This window comes from Paralichthys olivaceus, chromosome 13 (genome assembly GCF_024713975.1).
Source record: "Paralichthys olivaceus isolate ysfri-2021 chromosome 13, ASM2471397v2, whole genome shotgun sequence".
Classification (NCBI taxonomy): Eukaryota; Metazoa; Chordata; class Actinopteri; order Pleuronectiformes; family Paralichthyidae; genus Paralichthys; species Paralichthys olivaceus.
The window spans coordinates 10,563,225-10,579,463 of NC_091105.1; the positions used below are offsets into that span (position 1 = coordinate 10,563,225).

Genomic DNA, 16,239 nt, shown 5'->3' on the forward strand with positions numbered 1-16,239 from the left:
TTTCAAGGGGATGATTCTTATTCTAAATTCTGATTTATATGCATAGATATATATATAATAAAAAATACTGTGACTTTTACCTGTGTATGTTTGTGTGATAAATGTTATTGCTACTCTAACACAGCAATAAAGTCACCTAGCTATCTATCTATCTATCTATCATCTATTTATCTATCTATCTATCTATCTATCTATCTATCTATCTATCTATCTATCTATCTATCTATCATCTATCTATCTATCTATCTATAATCTATCTATCTTTCTATCTATCTATCTATCTATCTATCTATCCATCCATCCATGTTTGTGTGATAAATGTTATAGCTACTCTAACAATAAAGTTATCTATCTATCTATCTATCTATCTATCCATCATCCTATCCATTTTAAGGTAAATAACAAATGTCAAATATGTAAGTGTGTGTTAAAATAATCCTTATAGGCTCACATGTACTTTAAAATGGGCTTCGAGAAACTTCAGTGGTGCTGATGTTTGACTTAGAGCTAATCTCTGCAGCCAGGGTCAAAAATATTGTGTAAGTCTTTCCAGTTAATCAGCAGCTGTTACAGAAACAGATTAACACTCAAGGTTTGGAATGAGAACATTCAAATATGGGACTAAAGTTATTTTCACATTTTATGAAGGACAATCAAATTCCCAACAGAAAGGAAGCACAAATAACAGAGATCTAGAGGAGAAAGAGATTTAATTTACAAACTTGTGCAGTTAACAATGTTGACATTACACAGTTTTTATTGTTATCAAGTTACATATCAAAATGCACAAGTTTGCGAAATATTGCTGTGCACATGTGGATTATACCTGTAAACAACATAAATGAGATAAAACAGCAATTTTAAAAAGCAAAGTTAATGTTTTATTATCAGAGGATGCATAGACGTTTCTTAGTTTACCTGTATAAACACAAACAACATATCAAGAAGAAATAAATCACAGCAAAAAAACAAAATCTAAAATTTCACATTATCCGGTAGAAATATGGCCTCTGACAGCAGAAGGCTACTTGTTATGTAGGACAGTATTGTTTTAGTATTGGAGTTAGCATTAGTTGTTCGCATTAGTTCTGCCTCTTCAGTTCTACAGCCCGTATTTGCTGATGACTTCCTTTGCGGTGGTGATGTAGGCTGACATGGCATCATCCTTGGACATTCCTGAAAGAGTGAGAAAATATAGATTTATAGGATAGAAAACTTAAAGTGTTTTTTTAGCCAGCAGCTTCATGACAACTACTGTACCGACTGCAAATGACATCACAAGTGCAAGATGGCCGCACCCGTATCGAAGACATTTGGCTTCATTTTTATAGAGCAGGAAGAAGTGGAGACACACAGTCCATCCTTACATACAGTCTATGGTTGTTACATTGACTGCCATAAAATCTGCTAGAGATGTGTGTGGTGTCACCAGTGGTCAAAGGTTAAATCTAGTCTGGGAAATATCCAATGGATGGATTGGAACCAAATTTGGTGCAGACATTAATTATCTCCAGAAGATGATTTCATCCTCTGACATCTCATTTTCACAGTTGTGGTTTAGGCAAAATGTCTCAACCATTCGATGAATTACAATGAAATTGACGAAGTTAGGGATAAATCTATTCCAATTCCAGAAATCTCTGTCTGTCTGTGGCTCGCCTATCTCGAGCACCTGGACATGTGTATCGCTCAGGGACCAAAGAAGTGCAGTGTTGACTTTGGAGCAATTTCAAAATGTGATACATTTTGCATAAACAGGTGACTAGCATCCTTTAGAGCAGCGGCTGGGACTCATCAACATAAGTGAAGTTGTCGATGGCAACAACAGCGTGTTCATGACAACAGCAACTGATCCTCCAGTTTGGTCGTCAGGCTTCACTGAACTGATGAAGAGGTGAACAGCTCTTTGTGCAGCAGCAGCAGTGTGGCCTCAGGTTTCTGCTGACCAAGTCTCTCAGCCTGTCCTTACTTCCTGTGGTTCAATTACTGCAGGTCACCTTTGCAGTTTCAGAGAGAAAGCTGCAACCAGCATCATCACAGGCCAAGAAAACAGCCCATCCCCAGCAGGCAGGTTTATAGTTGTTATGGCACTTTTAAATATTCAAAACATTTTATTAAAGGTAAAAAAATCTAGTTTGTCCAACGCCTTCAATACAATTATATTTTCTTCATCATCACTCGTCTTTGTGTTTTTCTCTAATACTGCACAGGCATCACTAAATGTCTTAAATGTTCCTGATACAAGAAAGAAAGACTGTGTTTTAGTTTCACAATAACAGTAAATCACAGTAACAACTTTAACTTTTTACCTTTCCTGGAGTTCCAGGCGTTCCACTTGGCTTTTCCTTTCATGTCTAACATTCCTGGTTGATCTACAACGTGGTGAAATCACACAGAGAGGAGGAAACTTTCAGAATTCAGGGAGCATGTTGTATGAAGGTGATTCTGTTTTTTCCTGCTAACAGGTCATACCGACGTTAACGTCTCCAACCACCGACTGCTTATAAAGCCCATACAGGTCCAGCAACTCCTGGTCGGAGGGCTTCGTCTTCACCTTCTTCACATCATCTGCCATCTTCTCAAACTCTGCCTGCGGGGTCACAGACCGTCAGAAGAAACACAGACAAGCCGCTCTTTGTATTTCTCATAGACTCTTGTCACCTGATGAGCAATTAAACAGAGTTTCTGCTATTTCTGACCCAGTCTTCTAGTTATTTGCTGCAGTGCGAGTGTATCACAGAACATGAGAATGTGCATATTAATTAGTTACAAACTGATTAAGAAATCTGGGCCTGGTTTTCTATTCATGGTGTGTGGAGCCTGGGAAACCTATTGTTGCACACGCTGGAGCCAAACAATGGGCTTTTATTAACAGTCCAGGGCTTTTATGCCTGTGTGAATAATCTACTTTTCAATGGGGACTTGCACAACAGATAATTATGGACCGAAACCTTAAACCCTGTGCACTCTATGATGTTATCAAATCCCTGAAGATAAAGTATTAGTCAGGCTGGATATCGCATTGGTTGGTCTAGTATTTGTCATCAGTTAGAGCCAGACTCTCACAGATTCCTAATCTTGCATCACAATATGATCTAATGAAGTCTCCTTTTTGTTCAGGAAAACGCATCAGACAGACTCAGATCTAGAGGAGGAAGCTGTTTGGAGCTGGTTTTCTTTCATGAAGCCTCACACACAAGTCAAAGATGGATGACAGCACATACAGTGGAGAGCATGGACACCAGAGCGCCACAACCGCGTCTCATCTCACAGCGATGACGATGGATCCGGTCGCTCTGAAATCGTGATGGATGGAGAAATAATTCTTTACCTGATGAGACATGTTCGCTGACGCAGGAGCTGGATGAGATGGACGTGTTCGGGTGTTGAGGCTCGACGCAGCTGTGGGTGCAGAGCAGCAGAGGAGGAGGGAGCAGGGAGCAGCGCAGCAGCTGATTGGCTGCCTGTCACCCTCACTCACACACTGTCACTGACTCACACACACACTCAGTCAGATCGGTGACACTGACACTGACACACACACACACACACACACGCACACACGCACACACACACACACACACACACACACACACACACACACACACACACACACACAGAGATCATTCATGACACTGACACACATACTGCACATGTCTCTCTGCTGCAGCTGTCTGACTTGATCTGAGATGGAAACATTAGCTTACATGCAAAATCTTTATTTTCAACACTATTTAAATGCTTGATTTACCAGTAATATCCTAAAATAATCCAGTTACATAGTGGATATGAAACACGAGGATACAGTTTTGTTTTTCATGGGGATATTTTCACTTATTTCCACAATTTTAATTTAGTAGTAAGTTGTTCTTATTCATTGTGATCTTTAATCTATTTATATGATAATTATGATCATTGTTATTATTATAATTTGTCTCACTACTCTTTCACCATTTATTGTCCTTTATCATATTATCTTATCTTATCTTATCTTATCTTATCTTATATTATATTATATTATATATTATTGTCAGTCATCTGCAAAGTCCCTTGAATTGTACTACTGTGTACAAATTGTGCTGTCAAATCATGTGGTGTCGAATGTGATTGATTGGTTGGTTGATTGATTGATTGATTGATTGATGGGGACCCCTGGTTATCGTAAATGTTCTGAAAAACTTATTCCAATCAATTGTTTTAAAATGAACTGTAGACGTTTGCTACTGTATGTTTAAATGTAGTACTGCCTTTTGAACGCTAGTCGCCGCTATCTGTTCTTTCTGTTCTGTTTAAATAAAGTTATATAGATTCAAACAACATGGCGGCGCGCAGTGGTTCACTCATGTTGTCGCTGTTGAAGACGTGAACTCTGTTTAAAAGTGATTTCTCTGCGTTAACCTCCAGGTAAGTAACGTCCGGGGTTATTGTTGTGTGAACAGTGAATGGAAACATGAAGAGTTGACAGTGTTTATGTTTGTATGTATTATGGAAGCACGCAGATTGTCTTTACATTAAAAACATAATGTTAAAACTCTGCAAGTGCGTCAACATGATCACAGTTTAATGTATTTATATTTAATGTAGTCTAAAATATATTTAATTTTATTGAAAATACCAAATGTAAAAGTACTAATTGTATACTTAATGATTTACACTTAGAACTTCACCAACCTGAATCGAATGTACTAATAAAGTTTGTTTTATTAATATCTGAGTTATGTTCATGACATTGATGAAAATATCACTCAAATGTTGAAGCTGGTTCATACGGGGCTAATTCTCATCTAATGTAATAAAACATCATTCGTTGATTATTCATTGCAGAAATGGCCACTCAGGGGAAGCTGGGGAAAAAGGAACTCAAAAGGCAGCCTCTAGCTAAGACCTCGCTCGCCTCACCCTTCACCCCAACATGGAGCCCACTCCCCCAGGTAGACATGCACTTCATCCTGCAAACCCTGAAGGACAAACTGATCTCCGTGGGCCTTGAGAAGAAAGAGGTGAAAATCTTTCGCCAATGGGGGAAGAAGAAGAAGAAGGAGCAGAAACCTGCTGCTCCCCGATCAGAATCAGCCGCCCAGGTGCAGGATTCTCCCAAAAACGGCTGGACAGATGTGGCGGCCAGACGACAGCTGGCCATTGGTATCAACGAGGTCACCAAGGCTCTGGAGAGGAATGAGCTCAGATTGGTGTTGGTGTGTAAGTCCGTCAAACCCAATCACATGACAAGTCACTTGATCACCCTGAGTGCTACGCGAGGAGTGCCGGCGTGCCAGGTGCCCCGTCTGAGCCAGAGCATGTCCGAGCCGCTGGGGCTGAAAAGTGTCCTGGCTCTGGGATTCAGACGCTGTGCCTCCCGTGACGAGGAGGTCTTCAATGACACTGTTGATGTCATTAAAACCAGAGTACCTTTACTTAACGTTGCATGGCTACCGGGTGGTGCAGCTCCACCGGGTGGTGCACCCACTGTGACACTGGACAACCCTGCAGACATGGAGGATGTGACAGAAGCTGGAGAAAAGGGAGGCCAGAAAAGAAAACTGGAGAGTGACTCTGAGGAGGTGAAAGAGTCTCCCTCCTCCTGCACTCTGCAGCCGCTCATAGTAAAGAGAATAGTTGCTAATCCTGCAAAGAAAAAGAAAAAGAAGTAGACTTTCAAACTAAAGAGAAATCTGGCTGGATATTTGAAGGACCATTCCTGTGTTTTTTCAGGTTTGAGCCCAGAGGCTCCCAACGTTTTTGACTCGTGACAACTATCCTGGTGACGTCTGGTCACAGGTTAGGGATGTGGGACAGATTTATTTTTCCTTTTAAGATCATTTAATTTGGGGAACTTTTAGAGGCTTTGAGAGGTGAAAATAGCCAATGTTTTATTATGTTATCATGTTGTGATTGTTTTCTAACATTTCAGCCATTCAGCATTTAGTTGATAAACACTCAGTAAATCAGCTCAACAAGACTTGAAACTTGCTTTGTCATAGATCGTCCATCGCAGCTTCTCCACTGTGAGAATTTGATGCTTATCTTTGTCACATTTGAAAGTTAACATCTTTTAGATTTTGGGTAAATGGTTGAACAAAACAATCCATTTGAAAATTTCATCATAGGCTCGCCACATTTTCTATAGACAAAATTATTAAGAAAATAAAAAGTCAAATTAATTGAAAGGTGTTTTGTCAGTTATATGATGGCATGATCAGTTACCAGTGTATCATTACTGAAAAATGTGAATTAAGTTGAGTAAAACTGTTTTTTTGCTGCACTGACATGAATGGAGACCTGTAGCAGGATAGACTGACAGTAGGGAAAAACTCTTCTACATTATGGTTTGGAGGATGACCTGCAGTTTATATCAATCAGTAACTTAGTTAAAATATTTAAGGACCATATTATGATGATCCTTTAAATTGATTTTTGGTCAAAATGTGATTTATTGGCCTGAAACAGACACAGCATTGAACATTTAAATTCACGTTTGTAATTTTTTAATTGAAACAACTCACAACAGTGTGTGGATGTTTGGCTTTTTGATCATTGTGACAAAACCGAAGAAAGCCCGTCTCATCCTCACCAGTTTTATGGTCAGAGTTTGGAATGAACACGCCATAACAAACCACAGACGTGCACCACTCATGTAGCTTTTTCAGTGTGTTTATTCAATCAAACATCCATGCTGGTATAGCCGACGCGTGTTGGAACAGATTGTTATTTGCATGGGGTCATGTCTTTTATGATGCTGGTACATGTTCTTCAGCTTTATCACAGCTTACAATGGATCTGAATAAAAATATTGTTCTTCAGTTAGAGAAAGCTGTATGTCGGTTCAAAAGTACATACCCACCCCATCCCAAAATCTTAAAATAAAAAAGAAACAGAAATAATATCTTTAAATAAGGCAGGTACTTCAGGTTGAGTTCTCACTAAAGGGTGTAGCTAAGTAACATCAACTCTAAAATCAACACGGCAGCAAAACTGACATGCTCAAAGTTCATTCAAACAGCTGCAGGCAACACATCTGTGACAACCGACATCCATGAGGCACACTGTCGACTCAGCAACTGATGTCAGTGTTTGAGTAATCCTGGTAACTTCCGTCTGTGTGAATGTAACTCGTTCAACCTTTCAATGGTAAAAAGAAAAATCTTTGAACACTATTCATCAGTTGTTCTTTTCTTGCTAATTCATAAAGGGATGAGAAGAAAACTACATCACATAGAGAAAAATCAATGACAAAGATTGCAGCAGCCTTTACCTCTTCAGTTACGCAGAGCCACAGGAACATCGAACAAAAGGGACAAAGAAAAGACCGTTTGAAAACATTTCAACCCTTTAGAGTAAACCACCACAGTGTGCGTGGTCTGACACACTTGAAATCAACCGTTTCACTGGAATTCTTAGGGAAATACTGGAAAGAAAAAGGAGAAGAATGACGTCTTAAGACACTTTTGCAAAGAACAATTATAAATATCAGAACTGTTTCACGCTATTAGCTGCACAACACACTAAAAAAATAACCTACAGTATATTTTTCAGACACACAAAATACAGTACCATTAAAAACAAATCTGAGAGAAGTCAATAAGAACGCACCTGGAAAACCAGGAAATGCTCACATTTCAAATTGACGCGGTTACTGACACAGGCTTCAGTTGATTCAGCCGTTCTCTGACTGCATGCTGTTGGAAATTACTTCAGACCGTTTGAGAGTTGTGCTAAATTCTCCAGAGTTTGAATGACAATATGTTCAGAAATGCTTACGACCATAGTGTTGTACTTCTGCAATTTTACAGGGACATTTTTTTTTCTCTTTCTTTGCAACAGGCTACCTAAAGTAGGAAGTGATAAATGCTCTGCAAGCGGCCTGTGCAACGATGACTGCAAATAAAACTGATCCTTGCTGTTTTAAATGTGACTTAACTGAGAACATGCACTCTGTCAAAGCACATGCACAATTTCCACACTATAAAACTGCCTCTAGAGAGAAAAACTGACCAGTTTGAAAATGTGAAAGTGAAAAGTCTAATTCACAAGAATGTTGTTAAACTTGTTTTAACCTTTGCCAATGTGGTTTTTAATTTTCCAGGAACTAGGAGACGGATCTCGGTGGAAAAACTAAGGCATATTTATGAGAGAGATGATGCAGAACCAAATAATCACTGGACCTAAGGAATTTAAATGTGGCTTCAAGAGGGGACTGTTGGAGGTATTTTCTCTACTGAGTGCTATTCTAGTGTGTTTCCTCCCAATGTGTCACTACCCTGCTGAGCACCTCTAGAAACAGTTACTTATTCAACAGCCTTGCTAAGTGGACAGCTCACATGCAATCGATTTAAGTTCTGCATGAGCACATCAGGTATAACAATCCAATAAAATATTGTAAGAGAGTGGTATTAAAATGGCATCTCTAGAAACAGGTTTATAATGTGAAAACAGCTCAAATCCTTAAAATAAATTAACTAACAAAGTTTACACTCTGTTCTGCAACTCATCAGTTTTGAAATCTGGGCACCCCTTCCCTTTAAGGAACCTTCTTCTGGTTTAAGAACTGAAAAATTGTGCTTCATTGATGCAATACATTCTTCATCAAAGCCCCTTAATCCTTAACTGTCTGAACAAACTCAGTGACATCTACACTACTTAAGAGGAAAAACACCTTGGATCAGCCCTCCCGCACCCCAAAAGCACACTACAGGATTAAATATGATCTGACTCTAAATGTACAGGTGACTATATATTTTCAACAAAAACATGTATATTAATGCACCAGCAGGATAAGTCCTTCCTCGTTCGGTATATTTGTGATTTAAAGGTATGAATGTTTGAGGTGAAAAAAGTGAGAGGTTTTTCTCTTATCGAAGAAACACCTCAGGATTTCTAACTCTACTGAGGCCATGACACAACCAGCAGAGATACTTCAGACCACATTGATATGAGAACACGTGGTAATAATTGTTCAGTTGCTGTTGGTATACAATAGCTAATTGTTTGGACTTGATGATCAAAATTAAAAAAGTTGCTGATAATATCAGACTGTTACTTGCTGATCATCATTTACATCAGGGGTGGGGAACGTCCGGCCTGCGAGGCAATTTATATATACAAAAGAAAATCAGTGGAGGGCGATAAAAAAATGTCCTTGGTCGCACTGGTCCGCCTAACATTTATCTGGTGTGTTTGTGTATTTGACCGAGCCGTGTCCTCTGAGTCAGGGAGTGAGGCAGAGTTTACACTCACATAACTGTTTGTTGTGAAGAGCGACGAGCAGGCAGACACACACACACACACTCAGTCCTTGAGGAAACGCTGGAACACTAACCTAATACAACACAAAAGTCAATATTTTTAATAATGCACCAAGTTAGAGGTTTTCATATTGTTTACACATAACCGAATCAAATCCAGACCTTGTGAATGGGAATTAAATCGGTTTGGGAAATCAGTGACAATACCAAGCCGTAGTTCAGATATTACCAATTTATATGGGAACCGCCAATAAATAGTTTAAAGGTACAGTGTGTAGAATTTAGTGATATCTAGTGTTGAAATTGCATGTTGCAGCTGAACACCCCTCACCTCACCCTCCCCTTCCAAACATGAAAAAGAAACTGGTAGCTTCAGTTGTCATAAAAACTCAAAAGGTGTTTAGTTTGTTCAGTCTGGACTAACGTAAAAAACATGGCGGCCTCCGTAGAGAGGACCCCTCGATGTAAGTATAAAGTATTTAAATATAAAGGACCTTTTCTGGGTTAAAGAAAACTACAGTTCACACAATTTAGATGAAACAAACTAGTGAAAACATCATGAGGATTATTCTACATTAAAAATCTGCCAATTGTTTCATTTCACCTAAATCTTACACACTGGACCTTTAAAAGTTATTTCATTGTCGTACCAAAAGTTAGACGCACCAGTGCAACCAATGTAAAGAGTTGATCTGGAGCCCTAGAAAATGTGTCAATAATAAACAATAATTTACTATGGCCCTCCAAGGATGTTATAAAAACTAAAATGGCCCCTGATAGAAAAAAGGTTCCCCATCCCTGATTTTTTTGCCCTCAATGAAATTAAACAACACGCCCGTACCTTGTAACAAAGTGTCTGCTGAGGAAGAGCTAAACAAAGACTCACAAATGTCAAGGCATCCTCTTGAATGTCAAACTGATGTGTTTTAAAATGTGAGCGTTGGTGTCAGGAGCATTGTACTGTATGAGTATCTCAGGCATAGCATGACTTCACATTCAGGATGTTGATGATTTAAGAGTTTTCAGCTCCGGGTGAACTGAGAATGTTCTTGATGACACAAGTGCCGGGTGCACCGCCGCCCGGTCACCAGGTTGGTTTGACTGTTGAAGTTTTCATTGTCTAGCTTGGGCTACCTGTATGTCCAGGTAAGGAGTAGCCAGAGGTCACAGAAAACCTCTCAATCTGTATTTTTTGTAGCTGCCGTGAGGACACGTGCTACTGAAGGACGAGGCCAACCTGAAACACAAGAGGTTTATCAGTCTAGACAAAAAGAATAGATACAGTGTTTGAGCTGGTTACATCAGCCGAGGGAAAGTCTTATACATCACAATATTAAAACATGATGGACCAAAAAAGAAACTACTGTTACTTTCCACCCCTGATTCAGATAGTGCTGTCGTTAGGTTAGCTTGATCAGTTATTTACCCCCAGCAGAGTTATACATTCACAATTGTTATGTTTTAATGGTGGAAACCGATCCAATGAGTCTCTGGTTTGAAACTAGATCCTAGTTCCTGAGAACAAAAGAAAGATTTAAACCAGAAACTGAGAGAAAGATTCAGACTTTTCATATTCTAATAGCTGGTGTAACCCAGTACAAATGAATAAGAACTAAAACAAATACCACATGAAACACAGATATGCATTACTAATATAATACTCAATAATTAATGCCCCCTCATATTGTCCATTTTTTGTACATGATTTGTCACAAACAAGCATAAAAAATAACCTACACTTTGCCAACTGATTCCTGATGTGGTGACAATCATCATCTCAAACCGTGTTACTGACCTTATCAGGGTCCATAGGGGGACACTTCCAATTGTAGAGGTAATACTGCAGATTTCCATCTCCTATGCCAAACTTGAGCTTCTCCAGGAACACCTTATTCTCCATTAAATCCAAGGCATTGAACACGTCAAAACCTTTCTGTTAAACGCATAGAAGAAGAAATCACAAACCCAACATCACAAAGAATCACATTTTTAAACATCTAGGTCCCAACTTAACTCTCAAAACAATTCTATGGCATTAACAGCTGAAAAGAACAGCGTTAATTTGAAGTAGTATTACCAGTTTAGCCAAGATCAGTGCATCATTCATTAGGTCCAGTAGCGGAGTTTGTGTATGAACATTGTAAAAAGAATAAGCCGCCTTCAGGCTCCTATGGAGAGGATGATGCATCACCGTCGAGGGCAGAGTGTAGAAACTAGTGAAATCTGTCAGTACGCCACCGGCCCCCTGAGAAGACAGAGAGACACAGAAGCTGTTTAAACACAGAACAATCAACAGACGAATCTGTGTCAGTTTTTATTGAACTGATTCCACATACCTCTACTACGTATGTATCAATGATGTTGTCCTGTGGCAAAAACCAGTGAGTGACCTCCTCTTCTCCCATGGAAGGTGCAAGCTGGAAACGCTTAAGGTATTTCTGTAGCAGCTCGGTGACTTGGCGGATGTCACGTCTCTCCATCAGCCGCAGTCCTGGAGTTTTGATGCTCTGTATGAGGAGCGGAGAGTGAGAGGAAAAAGTCGATATGAGTTCCTGCCATTTGTAAGAGTTATACAGAGAGATCCCTGAGTGACAGTGTGTTTAGAGTGTTTACATCTGGTAGTCTGTAGAGTTTCATGGTTCTTTGCAAGGTCATGTTTCTGCTCAGATGGGAGAATTTAACTTCCACAAGTTTTCTCGGGTTCAAAGAACGATGCCAATACCTGTACAGAGAAAAAGGAATTAAAGGAGTATTCGTTTTATTAATTATTTTTTCACAACAAGTCCTGGGTGCTTTATGTCTGGATCCTGCACAGTTTACCTGCATGTGGACACAGGTTTCGGGAGTACCACTCCTGCTGTGTATACTGCCTGAAATATTCCCTCCAAGTTCACCCTCCGTGTGATCTCTCTGATGAGCACAGGAGCCACACGCTTTGAACGCAGCTTCTTATGGACACACAGGAAGTTGATTTCTACCATCCTTTTCAGCCTGGAGCAACAGAGAGATGGATTGTGTATTAGTGTAGAGGAGTTTCCTTTAAATCTTCAATGCACAGAGCTCTAAAATGTGTATGATCAGTTGCGAGCGCTCACGTGTCATAGATGCGTATATCTGCAGGGATGGCACTAATGAAGCCAACAAGCTTCTTATTGGAGGACACTCTCACTCCACAATGCCACTGTGGTAACCAGCCAGGTGGACGCAGAGCCCTGAGAGGGGAGGACATTCTTAGTGGGTGAGCAGACGGTTGAATACTGTATTTATTCACTTGTATGTATTTGAGCAGCTGATCAGAACAACAGAAGGGAAAGCTTACCATTTGAGAAAGTTTGGTGAATAATCAAATCTGAACATGTTATCATCGTCCTCCACATAGTTTTCATTTAACAGTGTGTACAGCTCTTTCAGCTGGAAAACACACAGCCAGTCAGTTATTCGTTTTGTGCATCAGTTCTGCAAAATATAGTTATTGTTTGAGTATCTGAGACAAACACTGTACTCACTACATCTGCATTGCTGAGATCCAGAGTGTCCCACATGAAGCCTTGAGGTAAGGAATATGGCTCCTGTCTGATGTTTTCTTTGTCAGCTTCAATCGGCCCGTGACTCGTCACAACTTCGTCTGCAAAAATAGCACAGAGGGATATCAAACTATTTCCCCAACAACCACGATTCCAATGGAATACTTTCTTGTTGTTACATATAGCAAATGCAGGACTGATCAATCAAGTATGTTTTAAAATACATTAAAAACGGAGACATTCATAAAATTTGCTTCTGTTGAGCTCATGTTGACCAAACTACATCATTGCTCTCTTGCATAGACCTCACTCTTTGGACAATAGTTGTCATGGTAACAGTTCAATATAGAATCACTAAGCATGCCTGGATCCCCACTGTACTTCACAGCTGACAGGTTTTTGGGACAACGGCTTTTACAGAGCAAAGAATATGACAAGCCAAAACCAGGAAGTGCTACCAGTGCAAAGAACAATGCTAAACAATCCTGATATACAACCGTATGTTGACAAGTGAGATAAAAATGTTTAAGTTAAGATACATATTCTAAGCAATTTCTGTATATGATTGGCAAAGTGACTGATTAATAACAATCAATGGCAAAAAAAAGCTTTAAACATAACATTATTATTTTTGCAGGATATTTTGAATATACTTAATTCCAATAATAAATAAACAAGGCAGTACTTACTTAGCTTTGGCACAGGCTGAGTGTCCCAAAACTGGTACTTGTGCTTGGCTGCCTCGTCGATGCTCTTTGCAGGACCCTGGCAGGACAGCAGCTCCATGGCTCTTTGGATGTCCTGCAACTTCTGAATGGGTAAACCAGGGTTCTGCATGTAGAACAATGGACACATACATGAGATGAGACGTGCCTTAGGTTTGAAGACAACACCAATGAATCCCTGAGTGTGTGACATGAAATGCAAGACAGAAAGACTGTACAGTATATATATATATGTCTTGAATAATTCAAATGTGACAAAAAAACACCAGATTATTAGAAACTCAACAATTCTTACCCTGAACCTGTTCCCCGGAGGATTTTACTTTTCACAACCTTTACTATTCCTCAAAAGCTATAATGGTCAATACTTTCACAGTTTTTACTGCTCGCTCTTCACTCTTGAATAAATCCAGAAAATTTAAAATTCCTCAGTCACTCTGTCATTTATCAGACCACTTAGCATTTGGCTTTATTGTCCCATGAGCAAACCATACTGAAGGTCATGAGCCAAGGCTTTATACACTGCCCTTATTGATCCATTCAAAATGATGGAGAATAAATAGGTTTTTCTTGGCCTGTTGATTAGGTGCTTATCTCACCTACTTATTGACCCCTTTCTGCCATCAGCCTGACAAGTGACTGGGTTATGTATTTTGGATTTGAGTAAGCATATTTCAGTTTAGTAACCTTAATCTCCTGAGAGTCAGAGGCAGAGTCAGACTTTGCTCCCCCCGAGCTTGGCTTCTCTTTCTTTCTCTTCTGCTTCTTCTTCTTCCTCTTGGCCCCCAAATCTCCCCCTGGACTCCTGCAGATGTGAGAACAAACACACACAACACACACACCATCTGTTAAAGGGGGTTTAACACAGAGTCATGTCTAAGACTTCAGAGGACATAACATACATTACAATCAATGTAATTAATGATCTATATTATGGGGACTTGCTTTTTGTCCTCATAAGGAAGACATGTCCCTATACAGTGTTTGTGTTAACAGATTTAAAGGTTCAATGTGTAGGAGTTAGGTGAAAGGGATCAATTGCCAGCACTAATTGCTTAGTGATGTTTTCACTAGAGTATTTCATCTAAATTGTACAAATTGTTGTTTTCTTTACACTAGACTGGACCCTTTATATTTAAATACTTTATATCTACACCAGGAGCAGGTCCTCTCTACGGAGGCCGCCATGTTGTTTAAAGGAGTCCAAATTGGACAAACTAAACACCTTTTGAGTTTTTGTGAGAACTGTAGGCTGCCACAGGTTCTCTCTCATGTCTAGAAGGGGAGAGTGAGGTGAGGGGTGTCCAGCTGCAACATGAAACTTCACCACTGGGTGTCACTAAATTCTACACACTGAACCTTTAAATCCCCACAACATGAGGGATACCAGGACCACACACACGTTTGTACTTCTAACTTAGTGATGCCACTTATTGACATAATACATTTCCTAGCCCCTCACCCTAACCATCCAAACTAAATGCCTAACCCTAACCTAACCCTAACCTAACCCTGAACCCACCCTCAAACAGCCCTTTGAAAAAGTGAGGATCGGCCAAAATGTCTCCACTCTGTAGCGTCTACGCTTAAAATGGTCCTCACAAAGCATGAGTACAGGAACACACACACACCAGCAGCAGCGCTACAGAGCTAACGTTAGCTACCATAGCAACGCCTGACAGCGGAGCTAGCCTAGCGTTAGCGAGCTAACGGTTCGTGTTAGCGGCTAGCTGTCATGATGTCACTCAGCCAGGACACTAGATTCATTTATTCCCCTGAAGGTTTAGCGTGTGTATAAACCCACAGCTGACGACAGCACACGGGTCTCACAACAACACATGTGCGGGCTGGAGGTGACGGCCCTGTGGCAAACAGCCTGGGTGTGTTTGTGTCGGCTAACGCTGGCCGCTAACTGCGCTAGCTAGCCATCCAAACACACACACACACACATACACATATATATATATATATATTTATATATACGTATAAACAGGCAGCGCACAAACAGGCAGCCCGGAATAGTGCGTCTCCCGGGCGGGGTAAACAGGCCGTCCTCACCCCTGCAGATGCTCATTCTCCTCCTCGTTGTCTCCGTCTATCCCGCAGGTGTCCTGGTCGTCCAGCTCCAGGCTCTGCTGACTGGCCGCAGACTCGCTGTCCTCCGCCATCACACAAAAATGTCTTTAAAAAAAAAAACAGTGAGCCGCCGTATGATGGAGAGAGAGCAGCAGACGAGAGAGGAAAAACAAAGACACCGCCGAGGGAAACAGCGCAGCCTACAGGCCAGTGGAGGTGCGACACATTCACACTCCCACTTTTTAAAATGAATGGTACCCGCGGTTCTTTAATTTTAGCTTTAAATAATAATTTATACTTCAATATACAAATGTGATATAAAACATGGAAGAAGAATGTTGCTGTAAAATGTCTAGTTGGCCCCCTCACCCTATACATTAAGGAGATGGTTCACCCAAAACTGAAAATTCACTTATGATCTACTCACCACTGTGCCGATGGAGGGGTGGGGCTTACAGACACTTGGATGACACCACAGGAGCAGTATGGAGAATCAGCCACCAGTTACTTTAATTGTATTGGATCTGGCTGCAACACTGCTTACCCCTGAAGTGTTTTGTGGACTCAAACACTTTGCCCACCCCTTGCATCGGCATAGAGGTAAGCAGATAATGAGTGAATGTTCATATTTGGGTGAACTATCCCGTTAATAATTAAATCCCCCCACCACTT

At 40.3% G+C, this 16,239-nt stretch overlaps 3 protein-coding genes across 3 annotated transcripts; 1 reads left to right on the forward strand and 2 right to left on the reverse strand.

The window, feature by feature from the left end:
• Positions 1-693: 693 nt before the first annotated feature.
• Positions 694-3,550, reverse strand: acbd7 (acyl-CoA binding domain containing 7). The gene is made up of 4 exons (XM_020093322.1): positions 3,332-3,550; positions 2,473-2,590; positions 2,310-2,372; positions 694-1,176 (listed from the first exon to the last, which is right to left on the reverse strand). Exons 1-4 carry the CDS (start codon positions 3,341-3,343, stop codon positions 1,103-1,105), a joined length of 267 nt encoding a protein of 88 aa, XP_019948881.1. The 5' UTR covers positions 3,344-3,550; the 3' UTR covers positions 694-1,102.
• Positions 3,551-4,269: 719 nt separating this feature from the next.
• Positions 4,270-6,800, forward strand: rpp38 (ribonuclease P/MRP 38 subunit). The gene is made up of 2 exons (XM_069536856.1): positions 4,270-4,404; positions 4,825-6,800. Exon 2 carries the CDS (start codon positions 4,827-4,829, stop codon positions 5,649-5,651), a length of 825 nt encoding a protein of 274 aa, XP_069392957.1. The 5' UTR covers positions 4,270-4,404; positions 4,825-4,826; the 3' UTR covers positions 5,652-6,800.
• On the reverse strand, positions 6,636-15,774 carry nmt2 (N-myristoyltransferase 2). The gene is made up of 12 exons (XM_020092741.2): positions 15,550-15,774; positions 14,179-14,296; positions 13,456-13,597; positions 12,749-12,867; positions 12,562-12,653; positions 12,338-12,454; positions 12,063-12,233; positions 11,856-11,964; positions 11,579-11,749; positions 11,320-11,487; positions 11,038-11,175; positions 6,636-10,479 (listed from the first exon to the last, which is right to left on the reverse strand). The coding sequence occupies exons 1-12, from the start codon at positions 15,657-15,659 to the stop codon at positions 10,459-10,461; spliced, it is 1,476 nt and encodes a 491-aa protein (XP_019948300.1). The 5' UTR covers positions 15,660-15,774; the 3' UTR covers positions 6,636-10,458.
• Between the last annotated feature and the right edge of the window lie 465 nt (positions 15,775-16,239).

Coding starts and splice junctions, on each gene's coding strand:
- acbd7 (XM_020093322.1), bottom strand. Junction 2,373..2,472: donor GGTTGGAGACGTTAACGTCG/GTATGACCTGTT, acceptor ACCACGTTGTAG/ATCAACCAGGAATGTTAGAC. Junction 1,177..2,309: donor CGCCTGGAACTCCAGGAAAG/GTAAAAAGTTAA, acceptor TCACTCTTTCAG/GAATGTCCAAGGATGATGCC.
- rpp38 (XM_069536856.1), top strand. CDS start 4,827: ATGGCCACTCAGGGGAAGCTGGGGAAAAAGGAACTCAAAAGGCAGCCT.
- nmt2 (XM_020092741.2), bottom strand. CDS start 15,659: ATGGCGGAGGACAGCGAGTCTGCGGCCAGTCAGCAGAGCCTGGAGCTG. Junction 12,455..12,561: donor TCACCAAACTTTCTCAAATG/GTAAGCTTTCCC, acceptor CTCCCCTCTCAG/GGCTCTGCGTCCACCTGGCT. Junction 10,480..11,037: donor CCCCTATGGACCCTGATAAG/GTCAGTAACACG, acceptor CTTGTGTTTCAG/GTTGGCCTCGTCCTTCAGTA.